The following is a 21883-nucleotide window of genomic DNA, read 5'->3' as shown; positions in this document are numbered from 1 at the left end:
TTTTCCCTGAGTACATTTCAGGAGGGTCTGTGGCAGAGACTTTTCCTTCAAGTTCGAGCGATACCCTGGCTGCCAGGTAAGTGAGAGTAGGCCTGTCCAAGTACGCTATACCCACTCTGGCTAGAGTGGCAAGGAATACAAAGTATTGTTGGGAGCAGGACTGTTTCCCTATTGTTGCGCCTGAGTCTGCTATTTCTTCTTCTACTTCATCCCTACTCTTCATCACAAGTTTTAATGTTTTTACCCGCCTGGGTAATAAAGACCACAGAAAAAGACACCTGTCATGGACATTCCGTTACTGCTATATGCACCATACACCCCTAGGACGGCGGAAGAGCCACAAGGGAACGTGCAACCCAAAACAAACCAGCAGCTCCTCCGGGGGTAGTGCTACATAGGTATGCTGCCATTTCGCTACCAGGAAAATGTTTTTCATTGTTGTATTCACTTTTGGAAAAACTTGCTCTCACTTTCTGTTTTGCCACCACACAAATAGGTAGGTATGGAAAATTTCCAAGAAAGTGGCACCGAAAAAATGGAAAAGGTTCTAAACCAGGAGTGCCCAACCTTTTAAAGAGTGGGGGCCACTTAATCGGCTTGGTAACCAGTCGCAGGCCACAATTTAGGGGATCGGATTGGAGGTAGGCATTTGAATGGAGGGTCCGATTGGGTCGGACTGACCATGTGAAAGAGGCCGAAAGCCTCGTACACACTGCTTTTGCTGATCCTCGTGTTTAGTAAAAGTTTGGTGAGAGACGATTTGCGCTTTTCAGTCTTCGTGCTTTCAGTTCGTTACAGCGTGAGGAATGTGCTATCTTCATTCTGAACGCTAGTTTTACCAGAAAGAGCGGTCCCGTCTCATACTTGATTCTGAGCATGCACAGTTTTCTGCCTGTCGGAAAACCATACAGACGAATAGTTTTCCCACTTGGACTTTTGGCCTGATCTCTTTTTTTGTCCGGCAGTTTTTCTGTCTGAAAAACTGCGATGGAGAATAGACACGGCCGGAATTCCCAACGAAAACCTCTCATAGCAGTTTTCCTGTCTGAAAAAATGGTCCTGTGTACGAGGCATAAGGCTGCTTTCACACTGATGCACTGTTTACCCGCACTGCAGGTTCACCTGTGGCTTTCCTGCAGGTTAGCTGCACTTTACCATAGAATTCAATTATATCCTGTAGGGGTGGTGCACTTTCAGAAAGCACACCAAACTTTCAGGTAATAAAAATCTATGGCTCAGTGCAGGTAACCCACAGGTGAACTGCTCTGCACCTGCGGATAAGTTGAAAGCAGCTTAGTAACCACTGCAGAAAAGATATACCCACAAATAGCCTGTTACTAATAAACTGACCTTTAATAACAGAATTCAATTCTATTCCATCCCAGAGCAGGAGGTCACGGTCCACATCAGAGGGCTTCACGGGCCACATGTGGCCCCTGGGCCACTGATTGGGCACCCCTGTTCTAAACCTTCTCCAAAAAATTTTTTTAAATAATAAAATTTTACTTTAAATAGTAAAATAATAATAAAACAACCCTAACCTCTGGCTGATATTAATTGTGTATCTCTAGGAAGTGTGTGCTAAAAAGAAAAAAAGAAGAGATTTTTGTGGAGCTACTTCAGATTTATAAATATATATATATATTATATATATCTCAGTTACTTCACTCAAAAAGTTACTTTAATAATATATGAGTTTTTGAAAAAAAGAAAGGTATTTTATTAAAGTGTTACTAACTACACAACAGTAAAATCAGTCTGGATATGCAGTAAAGCCTGCTTGTTATACTCACTGTGGAACCTAAGGGGTTAAATCTCTGCACCGTGTAAAAAGGCTGTATAATGCCGTCTTCTCTGATCCTCCCTTCTTCCACTGTCCCCAGGCCAGAGCCTTCGGGGCAAGCTGCACATGCTCAGTTTGGTGTGACTCGCCACATAATTATTATTTTCTTCGGAAACTGCATGTGATCAGAACACGGCCAATCAGCACTGTCGTGACAGAGGATCAGGGGTCCTGCAGCCTTTTAGGACAATCAGAGGAAATGAAAACTACTCCTAGAGGCTTTAAACAGTGCTCTTCTAAACACTGATAGAAGTCACAAGACTGCTATATATTGCTAAGGAGAAAAGGTATTTAGCAGTTTATATTCACTAAAACTATTGCATTTCCATGTTCTGTGTACTGTGGGAGACCAGAACATGTGAATGCAGGGTCCTGGGTTTAGGAACACTTTAAGTGTTAATAAACCCTAATTATGAACTTCTCTTATTTTCTCCATTTTGGCCTGTTAAATACAGCATTGGAAGCATTTTTTATGTCTGATAAATGCAAATAAATACTTTTTGATCTTGGCAGAACTTCACAGCTTTCCTGTGTCTTGTGCAAATTCTGTGGCCATCTAAGGAAGTCTATTTAGCCCTACTAGTTCCTGTATTCGACTACAGAACATTATTTCATTACTCTCAATATTTTGGAGATAAGAAGAAGATTGAGAGCGATTGAGTAGTTTAGTAAAAGACAACCAACTGGGCAGGGCTGACACTATTTCTTACAATCTCAGTACAGGAAAAGACATGTGCTTCTGTCTACAACAGGCATTCAAAAGCTGAGTGCATTTCTGTCAGACCAACAGGTAGTCTTCTTTACTCGCAGGGTCTCTAAATGGTAAAACTACGGGGAAATTGTACAGATATACTGCATTGTTTTTATTTTGCAAAGAGCTCAGTTAATGTAACTCGTATACACTATATTGTCAAGAGTATCGGGACGCCTGCCTTTACACACAAATGAACTTTAATGGCATCCCAGTCTTAGTCCGTAGGGTTCAATACTGAGTTGGCCCACCCTTTACAGCTATAACAGCTTCATCTCCTCTGGGGAGGCTGTCCACAAGGTTTAGGAGTGTGTCTATGGGAATGTTTGACCATTCTTCCAGAAGCACATTTGTGAGGTCAGGCACTGATGTTGGACGAGAAGGCCTGGCTCGCAGTCTCTGCTCTAATTTATCCCAAAGGTGTTCTATCGGGTTGAGGTCAGGACTCTGTGCAGGCCAGTTACAGTAAGTTCCTTCACCCCAAACTCGCTCATCCATGTCTTTATGGACCTTACTTTGCGCACTGGTCCAAATCATTTGGTGGATGGGGATTATGGTGTGGGGTTGTTTTTCAGGGGTTGGGCTTGATCCCTTAGTTTTAGTGAAGGGAAATCTTAAGGCATCAGAATACCAAGATGTTTTGGACAATTTCATGCTCCCAACTTTATGGGAACAGTTTGGGGATGGCCTCTTCCTGTTCCAACATGACTGCACACTAGTGCACAAAGCAAGGTCCATAAAGACATGGATTAATGAGTTTGGGGTGGAGGAACATGACTGACCTCAACCTGATAGAATACCTTTGGAATGAATTAGAGCGGAGACTGCAAGCCTTGCCTTCTCGTCCAACATCAGTTCTTGACCGCACAAATGCGCTTTTGGAAGAATGGTCAAACATTCCCATAGACACTCTCATAAATCTTGTGGTAGCCTTCCCAGAAGAGTTGAAGGTGTTATAGCTGCAAAGGGTGGGCCAACTCAGTATTGAACCCTACGGACCATGACTGCGATGCCATTAAAGTTCATGTGCGTGTAAAGGCAGGTGTCCCAATACTTTTGACAATATAGTGTATTTTGACTTGACCCAAAGGTCTCTTTGCCATATCTTCCCCATTTTTTTGCAAAAGTTGACAAAAGAGTGAAAGGGGATTATGGAACAGCTACGTCCCAAAACCACATGGGTCTGTTCACCAAATATACCGTAAAATTGGAAGTAAACTGGAGTTTCAAAAATATTGTGATGATGGTGTAAAGGAGTGTATATTTTTACTTTGATTAAATGTTATACTACAATAATATGGTATGGGTTTCATTATTCTCATATCTACGCTATTGGTATGACAGTTCTCTACTGACTTTACAAGTATGGCTTTACAATGATAGATTAGTCAATGGAGATTCTAAGTGGTAGGTCCTTTGTAAGATATACAAATGCGGTGAATAATTCCATTCAGCTCTACACAGATGGTATCAATATATGGAAGTATAACATCATCATCTGTGTGTAAATTCCAAATAAACAGGTCTGGAGGGTTTTATCGGTTGTTTGACTTGTTTTACGTAATTCACTTTAGTATAGCTAAAAAGTACAGCTGTTTAACCTTTTGTACACAAATATTTAGAGTAAAACAATCATCAAATATAAATATAGGACACTAACAAATAGCTGTGTGAATATCATTTTTGCAGTGCATTAACACACGTGAGTTGTGCTAAGGCAGCCTATTTAGTTTAAAGGGGCTTCCAAGGCATTTCAGCATTTCCAATTCTTGTAACACAACACATAGCAGCGCATTACTGAACACTCCCATGTGTTGCATGACGCTGCATTACAAGTGCATTGGGGTGCCAGTTAAAAGAAATGCAACACAAAAGAAATGCAACACAAAAGTGTGATTTAGTGCTGAAACATGTAGTGTTGTCGAACTTGATAAAATTCATAAATCATACTTACCTACATGGATGCGGTATCAATCTTGCACTCTCTCTAAGGGTGATAAATTAGTGATCAAACACAGCTGATCGCTCAGTTCTCACCACCTCTCTGAGCAGAGAGCTGGCGACTGTCAGTCACAGTCTCTCTGCCCACTGTGATGGGCTGTGAAGGGGAAGCTGGCTCAGGCTCTCAGTGGCTTGATAAGAGACTGAGCCAGGTGGGGGTGAAGGCTCCTGGGTGGATCCCGACCCTATGGTCACAATCTTTCCCCAGTCTGGACCAGCTCTGTGACGTCAGCCAACAGTGGGCTTTATCTGCTTAAAACGGGTCACAGGAATGCAGAACAAACTGCACTCCTGTGATCCAACAAGCTTTGGCTGTACAGTGGAACCTCGGATTACGAGCATAATACATTCCAGGAGAATGCTCGTAATCCAAAGTACTCGCATATCAAAGCGAGTTTCCCCATTGAAGTGAATGGAAATAAAAATAATTTGTTCTGCATTGACTTCAATGGCCTGCAATACTGCATGCGGCCAGAGGTGGGGGGGGGGGCGCCAGAGAGTCTCAGAAACGGTCGGAAAGGCCTGAGGACAGCTCCGCTGACCTTGGCAAACCTTGTAAAGGCTCAGGAATGGAGTATTTCCGTGTCTTTCTGAGCATTCCCAAACGGCTATACAGTATATATATATATATATATATATATATATATATATATATATATATATATATATATATATATATATATATATACAGATAGATAGATATTTTTTTTTATGTTATTTTTTTAGTTCTGGCAATAATAAAGAAATCAGGAACAAAGTCACTGACTCACTATACATTTACATTCCTTTTTAATGAAAATGTTTGTGTCTAAAGTATAAGCTGAAACCACAGGAAACGTTCATTTAAATTGCAGTTAGCTCAGTTGCTGAAATGTTATTTAGAAGTATAGTACTGATAAGATCTGGCCGGAAAATCTTGTGATGAACTATCACACACTCTGGAGGAAACAAACTTTTTGTGACTATAAATGGTGTGCAACCTCAGGCCTACTTTCAAATACTGGGCAAACAGTAATAAAGATCCTTGCTTTATTTCCTTATATAACATTCTTATTATGTGATCCTTTCAATAAAACAGTTACAGGGCTCAGTACATTATGTGTTCCCAGTAAAGCTGAGTCACTAGCCTTTAAGCAATACATTTCTATAAAGGAAACATGCATTTCCATCAATGAGAGCAGATGGCAGGCAGCTTCCTGCTGAAGTTTTTCTTTGCAAAGCTGTAAGATACAAAGTTCCTTCAGGCTTGACTTTTGTAACATGACTTATCCCAATTTATAGAAAGCTGTATAGTAATCCTCACCAATAAAACTTAGAACAGCAAAAAAGCAACTGTTGTACATACACTGTGTAGAGGTAAGTTCCATTATCTTTCAGGGTAGTAAATTCTACCCTAAAGTGTATTTCTACTTTTACAGCCAAATTGGGATGACACCTACTCTATACCATAGACGTGCACAGCCTATTGCATTAGGGTGTGTACCCCAAAGCTCAAACACATATGCAGTGACGGTGTCAGTAGGATAGTGGATGGTGTTAGTAGTTTTATTTTATTTTTATGTAGTGGCCTTATTTAAAAGGGAGTCTGAGTGTTAGTTGACTCAGACACATATAATTTTGGCTACATTTGGGCTCTGTTCCAGCCGTGGCTGTGCTGGGAGTGACCACCGTTGTTCGCCTGGGGTGTTGTTACCACCCCAGGCCAAGGGTGGCAGCAGCTAAGTCAGAGTAATATTGGGTGTCCCCCTCGGCAGCCAATCAGTGGGGGTTGATCGTCCCGCTGTGCATGCTAGGGAGGGGAACTTAAGAAACAGATGCCACTGGACCAGGGGTCGTCGATCCTTGGTCCGTTGTCCCACCACCTCGTGGCCCTCCTGGCCAGGGGGTGGGTGCTCCTGCAATCCTGGCTCCGGGACCACGTTGTTCCGGGGTTGTGATCTGTTTAAGTAGGCCCAGTAGTCAGACTGGGTCTACGTTTTCAAGGTGATCCTGTGCTGTCCGTCCTGGAGGGAGGAAGACGCTTGATGAAGGACCTATCTTGGAGAGGACCAAGAAAGAGGCTGGTATCTCGGGAGAGGCCTGGAAACTTCATCGAAGGATGCACCATATACTGGGAGGCTTGATGGTGATCGACTTGAGTTCTACAGAAGTTAATCTGGAGAGATCCGGGTGCTGAATCCTGTGCTAGGGGAATCTGGACCGAAAGTGTCTCCACTCTAAGGAAGGTCTGTGGCAGAGACTGTGCTTTGTTCCATGAGGTCACTCCGGCTGTTAGGCCGGTGAGAGGGACCTATCCGGGTGCGCAAAACCCACTCTGGCTAGAGTGGCGACGCAAGCTGTGTTGCTGGAAGCAGGAGTGTTTCCGGATTGAAATTATGCACCTGAACCTATCTACCTGTTTACCCTTCCACCCCTTCAACCACTTCTTCTTCTTCTTTCCTTACCAAGTTCTGGCAATAAATCTAAGAAAAAGAAGTGTAAGCCCCCTTTCACACGTGTACGACTTCAAAGTCGCACGATTTTACCACGATTTTGCCACGATTCGCGGATGCGATTTCAATGAATGCTTGTGTAAGTGGCATCAAAATCGGACCAAAGTAGTGCAAGGACTACTTTGAAGTAGGCACAACTTAAAGTCGTGCCAGTATGAATGGTGTTCATTGAAAATAATGGAGAATGACTTGTCATACGATTTTGCAGTCCAAAATCGTGAGACAAGTCGTATAAGTGTGAAAGGGGACTAAAGTGTGGACATTGAACTTTTCCAACTCTCATCTATTACCCTGGACGGCGAGAAGATAGAGGTAACATGCCACCGAAAATAATTCAGCAGCTCCTTCAGGGGTAGTGCTACATTTACAATTTTATTTGTTAAATTATAAAAAAAAAAAAAAGGAGATTTTTTTTTATTTGGTGAAATATTACACCCTGTGTGCACACCTATTTGCTATACTTTAGATGTGTTACATGTTCCCACTAACATAGCATAACCTGAAAAATTAAAAATAAATACAATTTGCCGGTTACCTTTTTAAGTGCTCCTTTACTTCCTTCAAAATCCTTACATGCTCTCCCTGCTTTGCAAAGTTTAGAAGAGGGCTGCAGAGTAACATTTAACATAATTAACCCTGTCTGTGATGTGCTTAGTTCTTCATTATTAGCTGTAATTAGATTTGAACCCTGTTCAAACAAAGGGTTAAAACGCAGAAACTGCCCTCCTGGATTGTATGTTAGCCTTTTGCCGCATATGAACATACCCATACGTCCTCTGGTTTACGTAGTTCTACCAGGGTCATGACTGCACCTGGACCTGCACCTTGGAGCAAGGTTGTTCCCAAAACCCCCACCCAACTGCCTTCTCCCCCAGCCCTGGGCGGAAGCCGGCAGTTCTACCAACTGAGCATAGAGACGAGGGATGAACGGAAGTTTCTTAATCAACTCTATGGTCTATGAAACCAGAAGTGACAAACATTTTCTCAATATAAATATATATATATAATGGGTGTGGTGGCAATCAGGGACAATGACTGCTGACAGTATGTAATTGAAATTTTGATCAGGGGGCGTGTTTTATGTAAATCTTCTGTGACCCAACGTGATTGACGTTTTTCACAAATGGCACATGCGCCGTCCGTGGAAATCTCCCAGTGTGCATTGCTCCTAATACGCCGCAAGGACGTATTGGTTTTGACGTGAACGTAAATTACTTCCAGCCCCATTCACGGACGAGTTACACAAACAACGTAAAATTTTCAAATTTCGTCGCGGGAACGACGGCCATACTTAACAGCACTTACGCCACCATATAGCAGGGGCAACTTTACGCCAGGAAAAGCCTAACGCAAACGGCGTAACTGTACTGCATCGGCCGGGCGTACGTTCGTGAATTTGCGTATCTAGCTAATTTGCATACTCGACGCGGAATTCGACGGAAGCGCCACCTAGCGGCCAGCGTAAATATGCAGTTACGATACGACGGTGTAACACAAAAATGTATGTGTAACTGATTCTAAGAATCAGGTGCATAGATACGACCGGCCGGACGCAGAGATACGCCGTCGTATCTCCTCTAAGGCCCGGTACACACGAGCAAACATGTACGATGAAACCGATCCGTCGGACCGTTTTCACCGTACATGCCTGCCAGAGGGCTTCTGTACGATGGTTGTACTAACCATCGTACAGAAGTCCGCGCGTAAACAATACGCGGGGCGTGTCCGCGTCGTCGCCGCGACGATGACGCGGCGATGACGCGGAGACGTGGGCGGGCCTGCCATTTAAAGGCTTCCACGCATGCGTCAAAGTCATTCGACGCATGCGAGGGACGGCGGGCGCTCGGACATGTACGGTAGGTCTGTACATGTCCGAGCGGGCAGGATTCCAGCGGACGGTTTTAAAACACGTCCAGGAATATTTGCCCGCTGGGAAAAGGCCCGGCGGGCAAATGTTTGCTGGAATTCGGCCCGCTCACGCCTACACACGACCGAACATGTATTCTGAAACTGGCCCGCGGACCAGTTTCAGCATACATGTTTGGTCGTGTGTACGGGGCCTAAGAATCTGGCCCTATGATTGCTTATAACCGTGAATATACAGTTATAAGCAACCATTTTTTCTGAATGAAAACTATTCATTCAGTGTTTACTCTTGTGATTAGCAGTGATTGACAACATTTAATCACATGGTACGGATGGGCTGTGATTGGCCCTGTCTGTTCCATGTGATCACTGTGACCAATCACATAGCTCAACACATTAGTACACAATGAAAGCCTTTCTGTCATGAATCTGCAGTAATTTTTTATTCTCTGACTGTCTGCTTACCTCTCAGGTCTGTGTCTCAGCTTTAGAGAGCGTGCCCCCATACCTGGGCATTTAGGTATGAGCTTTCAGCATGGCTCCACCCCAGCCTCTCAACAGGAAACACAATTTATCCCCGCGCACTGCAAGCCAGCCTTGCCAAGCAAAGTTGTGATTAGGCTTCTGGTGTGGCATCATGCAATATGTTTATCCCTGACTTCCGTGTACTGCCTCCTCAATTGGCCACCAATGGCAAAACAAAAAACTGACATGAGTTATGTTTAGAGTATTATTTTAGGGTCAATAAACTTTATTATATTTGTACTTATATATGCATATTCACATTTTTGATTTAATCACAAGAAGTAGAGCGCTACAATTTTTTTATTATCAAGATTAGCTTTGAGGTATATGTTGTATACCTTTTCGTGTTAGCTAGTTCTACAAACAGGTTATTGGTTGTATTGGGTAGCTGCATGGGGAAATATGTTTTATATAACTTTGCAAAGACTACTCAATCAAGTGCAAAGAAAATAGTTACATAGTCAGTCAGATTGAGAAAAGACTAAGGCCCCGTACACACGATAGAATCCATCCGCAGATAAATCCCAGCAAATGGGTTTCTGCGGATAGATCCTATGGTGTGTACACGCCAGCGGATCTGTTTCCGCGGAGAAATCTCCTCTGGGATGGATTCCAGCAGATCGGATATTTGCTGACATGCACAACAAATCCATCTGCTGGAATCCATTCCAACGGATGGATCCGCTCGTCTGTACAGACTCACCGGATCCATCCGTCCAAAGGGATTCCCCGCACGCGTCGTAATGATTTGACGCATGCGTGGAATTCCTTATATGACAGCGTCGCGCCCGTCGCTGCGTCATAATAGCGGCGACGGCGCGACACGTCATCGCCAGAGGATTTCAGCGCGGATTTCAATGCGATGGTGTGTACACGCCATCGCATAGAAATCTGCTGAAATCCTCGAGAGGATTTATCCGCGGATACGGTCCGCTGGACCGTATCTGCGGATAAATCCTCTCGTGTGTATGGGGCCTTAGACCATCTAGTTCAACCAATAAAATTATAAATAAATAGAAACCCTCCACATAAAGAACCTTGTATCCACAGTTGATCCAGAGGTAGGAAAAAACCCTATAAAGCAAAATAGTAAGGTAAAAAATAAATCCCTCCTAAATCTACTAGAAGGCAATCGGATTTTCGATAGATGAGGGGTCGGCTGTCAATCGCAATCATCCCGTCGACTGCTAGCAGCCAATGGGTCAGCCTCTACTGCTCCCATATTCACTGCAGAGCCGAGAGTGGGAGGCAGCACAGTACTGGGTGGAGGGTGGCAGTGCAGATTACACTGCTATGGGGTGGCAAAGGACACTACTATATGGGGGCAGAGGGGCAGGGGACACTACTGTGTGGGAGGCAGAGTAAATTGCTGAGTGAGGGATGATGTGAATGGGGACAGAGGACACTACTGTGGTGGTGGGCAGGGTACAGGACACTACTGTGGTGGTGGTGGGCAGGGTACAGGACACTACTGTGGGGGATGATGTGAACTGATGTGAATGTGGGAAAACTATATTGCTGTGGGGGGGGGGGGGTGATGTGAAGGGGGGCAAAGGTTACTACTGTGACACACTTCATGTTCTTCATGTCGTCTTTTTATTGGGGGCTTAATAGTTTTATTTTAAAGGGTTCCGACCCCTCCCCTAGGGATCTTTGATTTCCTCCATGTTGCCCAGATAGATCTCAACCTCAAGAAGGTTGCCTTACCCCTGCCCTAGCTCAACAATCTCTGCTGTTATTACCAGCTGACCAGAGCTATTTCCTGAGTTCTTATTCAACATTTTCACAGCTCCTACTGTAAAGAAGCCTTTCTGTATCTGGTGTTTTCCATACAGAAAAAAATACAGTATTTTTGCTTGCACGTGATTGGATAATAGAAGTAAACAAAGCTTCACCTCATTCACTGAGTCAAGGGAAAATTCCCTTGCCAAGTGAAGATTTCCTTGCAAAGTTTACAGCCCTATTTGTCTTTATAAAATTGATTCCTACTGTATTGTAACTGTACTGTCTGCCTTTATGTTGTAAAGCACTGCATAAACTGTTGCCGCTATATAAATCCTGTATTATGTTAAAAATAATAACCCCTATATGTGCAGAGCATAAAAATTGGGTTACCTCGTCACACTACGGTCTACCAAATTTCCCTGCACGTTGTGGTTAGTGTAGAAGACAACTGACACGATATATCTAACATAGATAAAATAACTCTTATCCATAGCCCTTTGCAGGCAGGAGTACGTGCAAAAGAGCAGATGTGTGTTAACAAAGGTGGGTTAGATAAAGATGAAGTGCAGGGAAGTGAAACAGTACTCACTTCATATGGAATGCTGCTACTAGTAACATTTATGTGCTATTCCCTTGGGAGGGGGGTTTAAAAATACCAAGCAGATTTCCTTCTGATACTTCTGGAGAAGAATTAGTCATCTACTTCCATTGCTCCGGGGGTTTAAAAAAACCAAAAAAAACAGTAAACTTCCCTTAAATCTTATCAGATAGCTAAAGTGCATACAACTTGGAATGTGTTATTTTTTTTACATTAAATTAGCCACTTTATGTTAGTCTGTCTGTGTAAATTCAATGGTTTGTGCATAAAGAAAAGTGGATCCAGTGGAATTTGAAGTTGCAATGCTAGGTTACTAGTTTTGCAACAACTCCTCCTGCCCCCTGTAAGAGCAATCCAGCAGCTAATTAGCCAATAAGATGGCTTTTATATATACAGTAAACTATCTGCTGGCTGAAGAAAGCAATGCCAAGATGATGACTGTAGCTGCAGGTATCATCCCTGTATAACCACTCAATGTACCGACGTGTGTGTATATATAAGTATTGTGCTCTTAAAGTGATTAAACCAAATCTAAACCCAAGAACCACCCTAGGACAGGAAGGCTATTAGGAATACAGCACACTTCCTCCACTTTATAACATAGGGGAAGTTGTTCTGTAGTTCACACTGGGAACAATGCGAACTGATAATAGTCACTAGTGGCAGAGTCCACAGGAAGGTAGAAGCATACTATATTACTGGCGGGAGTAACTGATATTTTTCTTTTTTTTTTGTACAACTCAAACAGATATAATAAAACTCTTTCAGAAGGATAGTTAATGGACTACAAATAAGAGAAGTTAACTGTTAAGATTTTTACATGTACTTTTAAATTCCCCTTATACGGCCCCTATTGACATACATACATACAGGGGCGGACTGACCATTGAGTCACTCGGGCACTGCCCGAGGGCCCCATACCACTAGGGGCCCCATCAGGGTTGCCAGGCTCAGTAAAACCAGGGACAGTATGTAAAAATCTGTGTTTTTTTTACATCTGTCCCTGAAATGTCCAAAACCGGCATGCTTTTGATGTGAAAATCCCGAGATTTTAGCTGCCCCGCCTCTGCACTGCCTCCTGGCGTGGTGACCATCTGTAATCCCAGGGGCCCCATAATCTTCTATTGCCCGGGGGCCCCATGAGTTGTCAGTCCGCCCCTGCATACATACATACATACATACATACATGCACATACTAGGGCCAATTTAGACTCCAGCTGAATTACCTAGCAGAATGTCTGGAAACCTCCACACGCACAGGAGGAATATGCAAGCTACATGAAGGCAGTGTCCTAGTTGGTATTCGAATTGAGACCCCAGTGCTGCAAGGCACTTGTGCTGACCAATAAAGCTGGCCATATATGGGGCAAATTCATCAGAAACGTGATGAATATGTGAGCTGTGGGTGGCTCGTTTGGTATCCTGCAATCCGTTGATCTAAAGAAAATTGTTAGCCAAGCTGTGGCTGCATTCAATCCAGTACAGCCGCTGTTTGGGTATTTTGACAGCGGTGGGGGCCAGCTGTCAAAATACAATACACAGTACTAAATATATGCTCCAGGTTAAATACTGCTCCAGGTTAGCTGACATTACACCCTTGTAAATTATCAGGTGACTGTCTAGATTGTCAATGAAATTATTCCACAATACAAGAAACAGATGAAAGATCTCCCATGTGAATTTGCGAATATTTATTTTGTCTCAAATCAATCTAACGCATTTCATGCTGAGCAGTGCTTAGTCACAGAATAGTGTCTGAACAATTCAACTTGCTATTTTTCTTACTTCATCCCCCCTTCCTAATATTAATTATACACTATATTAACAAAAGAATTGTGACGCCTGCCTTTACACACACATGAACTTTAATGGCATCCCAGTCTTAGTCCGTAGGGTTCAATAATGAGTTGGCCCACCCTTTGCAGCTATAATAGCTTCAACTCTTCTGGGAAGGCTGTCCACAAGGTTTAGGAGTGTGTTTATGGGAATGTTTAACCATTCTTCCATAAGTGCAATTGTAAGGTCAGGCACTGATGTTGGACGAGAAGGCCTGGCCCGCAGTCTCTGTTCTAATTTAAGGTGTTCTATCGGGTTGAGGTCAGGACTCTGTGCAGGTCAGTCAAGTTCCTCCACCCCAAACTTGCTCATTCATGTCTTTATTGACCTTCTTTGTGCACTGGTGTGCAGTCATGTTGGAACAGAAAGGTGCCGTCCCCCAAACTGTTCCCACAAAGTTTGGAGCATGAAATTATCCACAATGTCTTGGTATGCTAATGCCTTAAGAGTTCCATTCATTGGAACTAAGGGACCAAGCCCAACCCCTGAAAAACAAACCCGCACCATAATCCCCCTCCATCAAATGATTTTGACCAGAGCACAAAGCAAGGTTCATAAAGACATGAATGAGCAAGTTTGGGGTAGAGGAACTTGACTGGCCTGCACAGAGTCCTGACCTCAACTCAATATAACACCTTTGGAATGAATTAGAGCGGAGAATGTAAGCCAGGCCTTCTTGTCCACATCAGTGCCCGACCTCACAAATGTGTTTTCTGGAAGAATGGTCAAACCTTCTCATAGACACACTCCTAAACCTTATGGACAGCCTTCCCAGAAGAGTTGAAGCTGTTATATCTGCAAAGGGTGGGCCAACTCAATATTGAACCCTACAGACTAAGACTGGGATGCCGATAAAGTTCTTGTGAGTGTTTAGGCAGGTGTCCCAATACTTTTGGTAATATAGTGTACCCAGTAACAAGCCATTGAGACACATCATACTTACGTTTTTTTTTTAAGGAACAGTAATCAGAATACAATAGCTAGTGTAGCTAGATTAAGCCATTGCCCTGCCATAAGAGGATGCTTTTCATTCTTGCCAAGGACCCCCTAAACTGCCAGTGCAATAAGCTCAACAAAATGCACACTTCTGTTTTTGGCAATCTTTGCGTTGTCTTACACTATAAAATTTAAAACAAAAAGAAGTGCAGCGCAAATAATAATCTAAAACGGAACATATGCAAGTGAAATATATCATAAATGCATAAAGCATATAATACGTGAAACAAACCATTGTTTTACACTAGCCTGAATGTTATATTGCAGCATTTGGCCCCATCCACCTTGTTAAAGCGGTTCTCCACCCTAAAGTGGAGTCCCGCTGATCGGAACCCTCCCCCCCTCCGGTGTCACATTTGACACCTTTCAGGGGGGAGGGGGGTGCAGATACCTGTCTAAAGACAGGTATTTGCACCCACTTCCGGCCAGACGCTACGGGCAAAAGACGGGCATTCCGTCACATCCCGTCTGTCGCCCGTTGTGTGCTGGGAACACTCGGCTCCCAGCACAAAGCGGGAGCCAATCGGCTGGCGCGGCGCGACTCGCGCATGCGCCGTAGGGAACCGGGCAGTGAAGCCGCAGCGCTTCACTTCCTGGTTCCCTGAGCGAGGATGGCGGGGGGAGCAGCAGAGAGACGAGCGATCGCTCGTGCTCTGCTACGATCGGCGCTGGACTCCAGGACAGGTAAGTGTCCTAATATTAAAAGTCAGCAGCTGCAGTATTTGTAGCTGCTGGCTTTTAATATTTTTTTCCCGTGGCACATCCGCTTTAACTTGCAATGATGGACCAACCAAAATGACCTTTCTCTATCAGGGTTCCTCCAGAGGTTACTAGGGGTTATCTGAGCAATTTCTGCCTCTCAGATTAGTAACCACTGATTTCTATGATCTTAGATCTGTTAAGCCTCGTACCCATGATGAGAATATTGTCTGTTTTTTCTTTGTTTTTGCATGCTAGTCTCATAATGAAAATGAAGAGGTTACTCAACGTACCAAATTCCTCGTACAACAGAATACAACTTCGGAAGTGATGTAATGTGTTGTTTTGTATTGTAACGCATTCTTTCGTTTCCGAGCATGCATGGTCTTGCTCTTCTAAATTTTATTGGACAAAAACTGTGCTGATTAAACAAAAATCATACGATCTGGTATCATATGAGAAAAAGTTTTGTGTTTGTCCCTTCAGATAATTCCAGATCAACTGTCGTGATCAGCTCTGGAAAGCTGTGTACTAATAATCAGATTATCATATGACTGCTTTGAAAGCAGTACTTTTCATCTGATTTTCGGCTTAAAGGGGCATTCTTCCAAATTACCAAAAATTTAAAAGGTCCTTTTACATGGGCTTTTCAATCGGGTCTTATCAGTTTTTCAGGTAGACCTGATTTGTCCCTTCAGATAACTTCGATGGGTTTTACTTCCTCTGTTGCTCCGTACAAAGCCTGCAAATTAAAAGCATAATGGGCAAGTATGCATTGCATACTAGCCCATTATGTGACACTTAACGAAGCCCGCACCGTCCCCTGTGCAGGAAGCGTCCATCTTCGCCCCTCTTCCTTCCAGGGCTGTGGACTCCAGCTCTGTGACTGGCCAGAGCCGCGTGACGTCACTCCCACGCATGCATGCGAGAGCCGTCAGTTACGGCACACGCTAGGGAAGAAACGGCACGAAGGTCCGTTTCTTGACAGCGCATGCGCCGATGATGACATTGGCGCACTACAAGTGAAATATCTCCTAAACGGCGCACGTTTAGGACATATTTCTACTATCTATAGATAAGCCTTATTCTAGGCTTACCTATAGATAAAAGGCAAACAAAATGGTTTACAACCACTTTAAGGGGGGCATTCTTCCAAATGATCAAAAATTTAAGAGGTCCTTTCACACAGGCTTGTCAATCAGGTCTGATTATCGTTTTTTCAAGTAGACCTGAATGGAAGCTCCATGCTAGTCTAGGGATAGGCGGATGTAAATGATGGATGTACTCCGAGTCGGTCGAGGTATGGAAAAAAAAAAACGTATTATGTACTTTTCTTTTCTTCTGGACCAAAACATAATGGGTTGGCGGTGACCTGATGTAAACGAACATAGATCCAACACAATTCTGTTAACGTCCACTGTCAAAATGTGGACAAAAATACCGAACACTCAAAAGTGACATCCATCCTGTTCTGTATCTGCAGGTGATCGTACAACGGCATCTAGGATCGATCCGACAGGCGTACGTCTTAGTACGCCGTCGGATCTTAGGTGCATTTTTTCGGTGGCCGCTAGGTGCCGTTTCCGTCGAATTCCGCGTCGAGTATGCAAATTAGCTAGTTACGGCGATCCACGAACGTACGTCCAGCCGGCGCATTTTTTTACGTCGTTTGCATTCGGCTTTTTCCGGCGTATAGTTACCCCTGCTATATGGTGGCGTACTCAATGTTAAGTATGGCCGTCGTTCCCGTCTCACATTTTGAATTTTTTGCGTAAGTCGTTCGTGAATAGGGATTTGCGTAGAATGACGTCACCGTCGTAAGCATTAGCTTGTTCCGGTTTAATTTCGAGCATGCGCACTGGGATACCCCCACGGACGCCGCATGCGCCGTTCACAGTGGTGCAGTGAGTAGCACTTTCGCCTAGCAGCAAAAGGGTCGCTGGTTCGAATCCTGACCACGACACCATCTGCCTGGAGTTTGCATGTTCTCCCTGTGCATGCGTGGGTTTCCTCCGGGTACTCCGGTTTCCTCCCACACTCCAAAGACATGCTGGTAGGTAAATTGGATCTTGTCCAAATTGGCCCAGTATATATGTATATCTGTGTGTATGACTGTGTGTCCCAATGCGTGTCACGATCCTACGGGGTAAAATGACCGCACCAGCCAAGCAGACTCTGGCTGGAAAAAGCGCCCAGAGGCGATTCAGTTCGCATGAGTTGCGCTATACAAGTCATTCATTCATTCATTCAAAAAAAACGTTGTTTACGTCGGGTCACGGCGTATTTACATAAAACACGCCACCATCACATCCATTTGAATTCTGCGCTCTTACGCCGCCAAAGATACACTACGCCGCCGTAACTTACGGTGCAAATTCTTTGAGGATTCGGGGAAAAAAAAGTAAGTTACAGCGGCGTAGTGTATCTTAGATACACTACGCCCGGCGGAAATATGCGCCAATGTACCTGAATCTGGCCCATAGTCATTATTAAAAGGGTTTTCCCTGCGCGCCAAAAGTTATTTCATGGGGTTCCTGTGTGTTAGAAAGGTTGAGAAAGGAGAGGTAAGTAAACAAAAAAAGAAAGACGGTTGAGAAAGGAGAGGTAAGTAAAAAAAAAAGGAAGGTTGAGAAAGGAGAGGTAATTATAAAAAAAGGAAGGTTGAGAAAGGAGAGGTAAGTAAAGATAAGGAAGGTTGAGAAAGGAGAGGTAAGTAAAGAAAAGGAAGGTTGAGAAAGGAGAGGTAATTATAAAAAAAGGAAGGTTGAGAAAGGAGAGGTAAGTAAAAAAAAAAAAGGAAGGTTGAGAAAGGAGAGGTAATTATAAAAAAAGGAAGGTTGAGAAAGGAGAGGTAATTATAAAAAAAAGGAAGGTTGAGAAAGGAGAGGTAAGTAAAGATAAGGAAGGTTGAGAAAGGAGAGGTAAGTAAAGAAAAGGAAGGTTGAGAAAGGAGAGGTAATTATAAAAAAAGGAAGGTTGAGAAAGGAGAGGTAAGTAAAAAAAAAAAAGGAAGGTTGAGAAAGGAGAGGTAATTATAAAAAAAGGAAGGTTGAGAAAGGAGAGGTAAGTAAAGAAAAGGAAGGTTGAGAAAGGAGAGGTAATTATAAAAAAAAGGAAGGTTGAGAAAGGAGAGGTAAGTAAAGAAAAGGAAAGTTGAGAAAGAAGAGGTAAGTAAAGAAAAGGAAGGTTGCACTAGGAGGACATTTCACAGATGTATGCACTTTATAACAAACACAGGACGAAAATGTAAACTTGGGGACATTTTGTCCTCACAACAAATAAATAAAACTAAGATATGACACAAAATATTGATAGGAAGTTGTTACAAATCACTAACAATGTTACTAAGCTTACAAAACATGTGCAGTCAATAGAATCAGGACTGTTATGTGTCCTGAGAACAGGAGTGCTTACCCGACAATGTAACCTAGGACTCCAAGCTGGATGAGTCTGAATGTTAGCCCGACTTTCTTGTCCCGGACCAGGACCATCCTAGGGGTGTCATACTCAAAGAAAAAGTTGGCAATCTCCCTCTTGACCTTGTGCCCCATGATCTCTGAGAGTTTAGAGGAGTTCCCTAGTACAGTGTCTGCTCCAGCAGCCCAGACTGATCAGACTTCTCCAGCATGCATGGAAGGAGGGCTCCAGGGATGTAATATGCTGCTCCTCCTGTACACAGTCACAGTATATGAGGCAGATGCTGCCAGAGGTGACAGTGTGTCCTGCACATTCCACATGGCTCTTCTGATAAGGATGGGGGAGGCTCAGAGAGAGGCGTGTAACCAGCACCACTATATCCTGCATACAGGACATACACTGGCAGCAGACATCATTACTAGTTAGCAGAACTAGATTTCAAAAGCAAGCCTTTTCTGGAACTTTGTTTAAATCAGTATTTTTTTTTGCTAGAAAATTACTTATAACCCCCCAAACATTATATATATATATATATATATATATATATATATATATATATATATATATATATATATATATATATATATATATATATATATATATATATATAAATGTATGTGTGTGTATATATATTTTTGCAGAAACCCTAGGAAATAAAATAGCAATTGTTGCAATTTTTTTTAATATCACACGGTTTTTGCTCAATGGTTTTTCAAACGCAATTTGTTTGGAAAAAAATACACTTTAACGAATTAAATACAAAATGCAATAAATAACCCAATTTTTTTGTAACGTATGAAAGATGATGTTACGCCGAGTAAAGAGATATCTAACCTGTCATGCTTTAAAATTGTGCACGCTGGTGGAATGGCGACAAACTACGATAATTAAAAATCTCTATAGGTGGCGTCTTGGTGATTCCCCACCTTATCCTGGATCGGCCGTATTAACGCAGTCAAGATGACCTTCCTCCCAAAGATTCTTTACTTTTTTCTGGCTCTTCCTGTCCGTGTCCCTGCTTTCTATTTCCCACTCTACTCGCTATGCTAATACCGTGTTTCCCCGAAAATAAGCCCGGGTCTTATATTAATTTTGGCAACCTAAAACACACTAGGGCTTTTTTTCGGGGGATGTCTTATATTTTTACGGTATGTTCAATGATCTTAAAGTGGTTGTAACACACACAAAAAAAAAATCATTTTCCTTTAAAGCATAATAGAATCCATAGTGTTTCTGCTGTGTCAATTATCCATCTCCTGTGTCCCCTGTTTTCTCCCCCCTCCCCCTCCCTGTCAGATCAGGACCTAAAAAGCTTCTTAAAATCCATCCTTAAAGCGGAGGTTCACCCTAAAAAACATCTATATACCATTACATCTAGCATACTTCCGACATGTACAGTATGCTGGTATTTTTTTTTTCGCTGTACCGTCTTATAGTTCTTTTTCACCCGGCTTCCGGGTTCTCACTCCCGCGGGGAATAGGCGTTCCTATGAAGAGGCGTAGATCATTGACGGGCGGATAAGGCGCGTCACGCTTTCTGAAAATATCCGAACTGGGACTCGGCTCTATATGGCGATATATGGCGCCTGCGCACAGACTAGGAGCCGTGTAGAGATGACTGCGCAGGCGCCGTATAGAGCCGAGTCCCAGTTCGGATATTTTCGGAACGCGTGACGCGCCTTATCCGCATGTCACTTTTCTACGCCTTTTCATAGGAACGCCTACTCCCGGCGGTAGTGAGAACCCGGAAGCCGGGTGAAAAAGAACTATAAGACGGTATGTACAGCGAAAAAAAATAAAATACCAGCATACTGTACATGTCGGAAGTATGCTGGATGTAATGGTATATAATTGTTTTAGGGTGAACCTCCGCTTTAAAGAATTCAATTAAATTTAAAGGAATTGTGCCGATGTGGGGTGCAGTGTGTCTCCCTTTGTAATGGTTTTGTGGGCAATACCTTTCTTGCCGCTGACCTGGCGGTCGCATTGGTCTCCCTTGGGCTCTTCTTATCTGCTCCGGGATCCCCGCTCTGCTCCGTGCACTGGAAGGGAAGGCCAGGAGGAGAGGAAGACCTCCGGCAATCATTCTGCATGGTGGATTACGGTAAAAAAAAAAAATAACAAATTTTACTAGGGCTTATTTTTGGGGCAGGGCTTATATTACAGCCCTCCCTGAGAATCATGCTAGGTCTTATTATCGGGGTAGGTCTTATTTTCGGGGAACCAGTAGGTTACGGGATGGGCTGGGCATTCCAGACATCATTATCAGGCAATTCCCACCTGGCTCGGAACAACCTCACATTTTCTCCTGGTGGACTCCCCATGGGTTTTCACTGGTTCGTCAATTTCTTGGTACCCATGCTTTCCCCACAGGGTCCTCAATCCAAGAGACCCATGAAGCTCCGCCAGCCAAACTCTTCCGTTACATTCAGCTGCAACACTGGATAACTTCCCTCTGGCATCTTGGCTCCTTTCCATATCAAATGACTGCCTTTGAGCACACCTGCCAGTATTACCCAGTCAAACCCATCATGCAATGACGGTTATGGTCAGCGAGAAGATGAATTGCACATATGGTGGCCTTGCCCCCGTCTTGTAGGTTTCTGGTCAAGAGTCTTTGGCCTACTATCCTCCCTATTTCACATATCCTTCCGCAAGGACCCCAAATTTGCATTAATATGTTGCCCTATCACAGGCCTTTTCTCTCACCAGCAGAATCTAGCCACATACCTATTTATCGCAGCCAAATAAACAATAGCAAGGGCCTGGAAAAAGCCGGCTGTTTCATTTCCGGAATAAAGAATACCTTGACGACTCTTATGATTAATGAAAAAATGTCCAGTGTCCTCCACGACTCCCATGCCAAATTTCTTAAGGTGTGGGCCCCGTGGTGGTCCTACGCATTCCCTACTTTACAACTGACTAGTTTAGGACTCTAAATTTAATTTGACTCATCTCCAGCCTGGGGGACCTTTCTTTCTCTTTCCCACCTCCTATTTGTCCCTCTTTCTTACGTGTCCAGTATCTGGGCCTCTTGCCCGCCGCTCTGTTCTACACCTTTCCCCCACTGTTGTGCGTGTGTTTCTTCTTTTTTATTGTGCCCCCCCTTTTTTTCATCTCCCCATTCTGTGGAG

The 21883-nt window shown here is 43.5% G+C and overlaps 1 protein-coding gene across 2 annotated transcripts in view; it reads right to left on the bottom strand.

Moving 5' to 3' along the window:
* The window catches only part of P2RX1 (purinergic receptor P2X 1), a 93037-nt gene extending 73942 nt beyond the window's left edge, over positions 1-19095 (bottom strand). Inside the window, exon 1 of one of the 2 annotated variants that reach the window (XM_040336718.1) lies at positions 18747-19095. In XM_040336718.1, the coding sequence (XP_040192652.1) occupies positions 18747-18883 (137 nt within the window). In that variant the 5' untranslated portion in view covers positions 18884-19095. The remainder of the gene's footprint in view (positions 1-18746) is intronic. The other variant, XM_040336719.1, reaches the window with a different exon arrangement.
* Positions 19096-21883: the final 2788 nt, after the last annotated feature.

Source organism: Rana temporaria, chromosome 2, assembly GCF_905171775.1.
Source record: "Rana temporaria chromosome 2, aRanTem1.1, whole genome shotgun sequence".
In the NCBI taxonomy this organism is placed as follows: Eukaryota; Metazoa; Chordata; class Amphibia; order Anura; family Ranidae; genus Rana; species Rana temporaria.
This window is presented reverse-complemented; position numbering and strand designations above follow the sequence as displayed.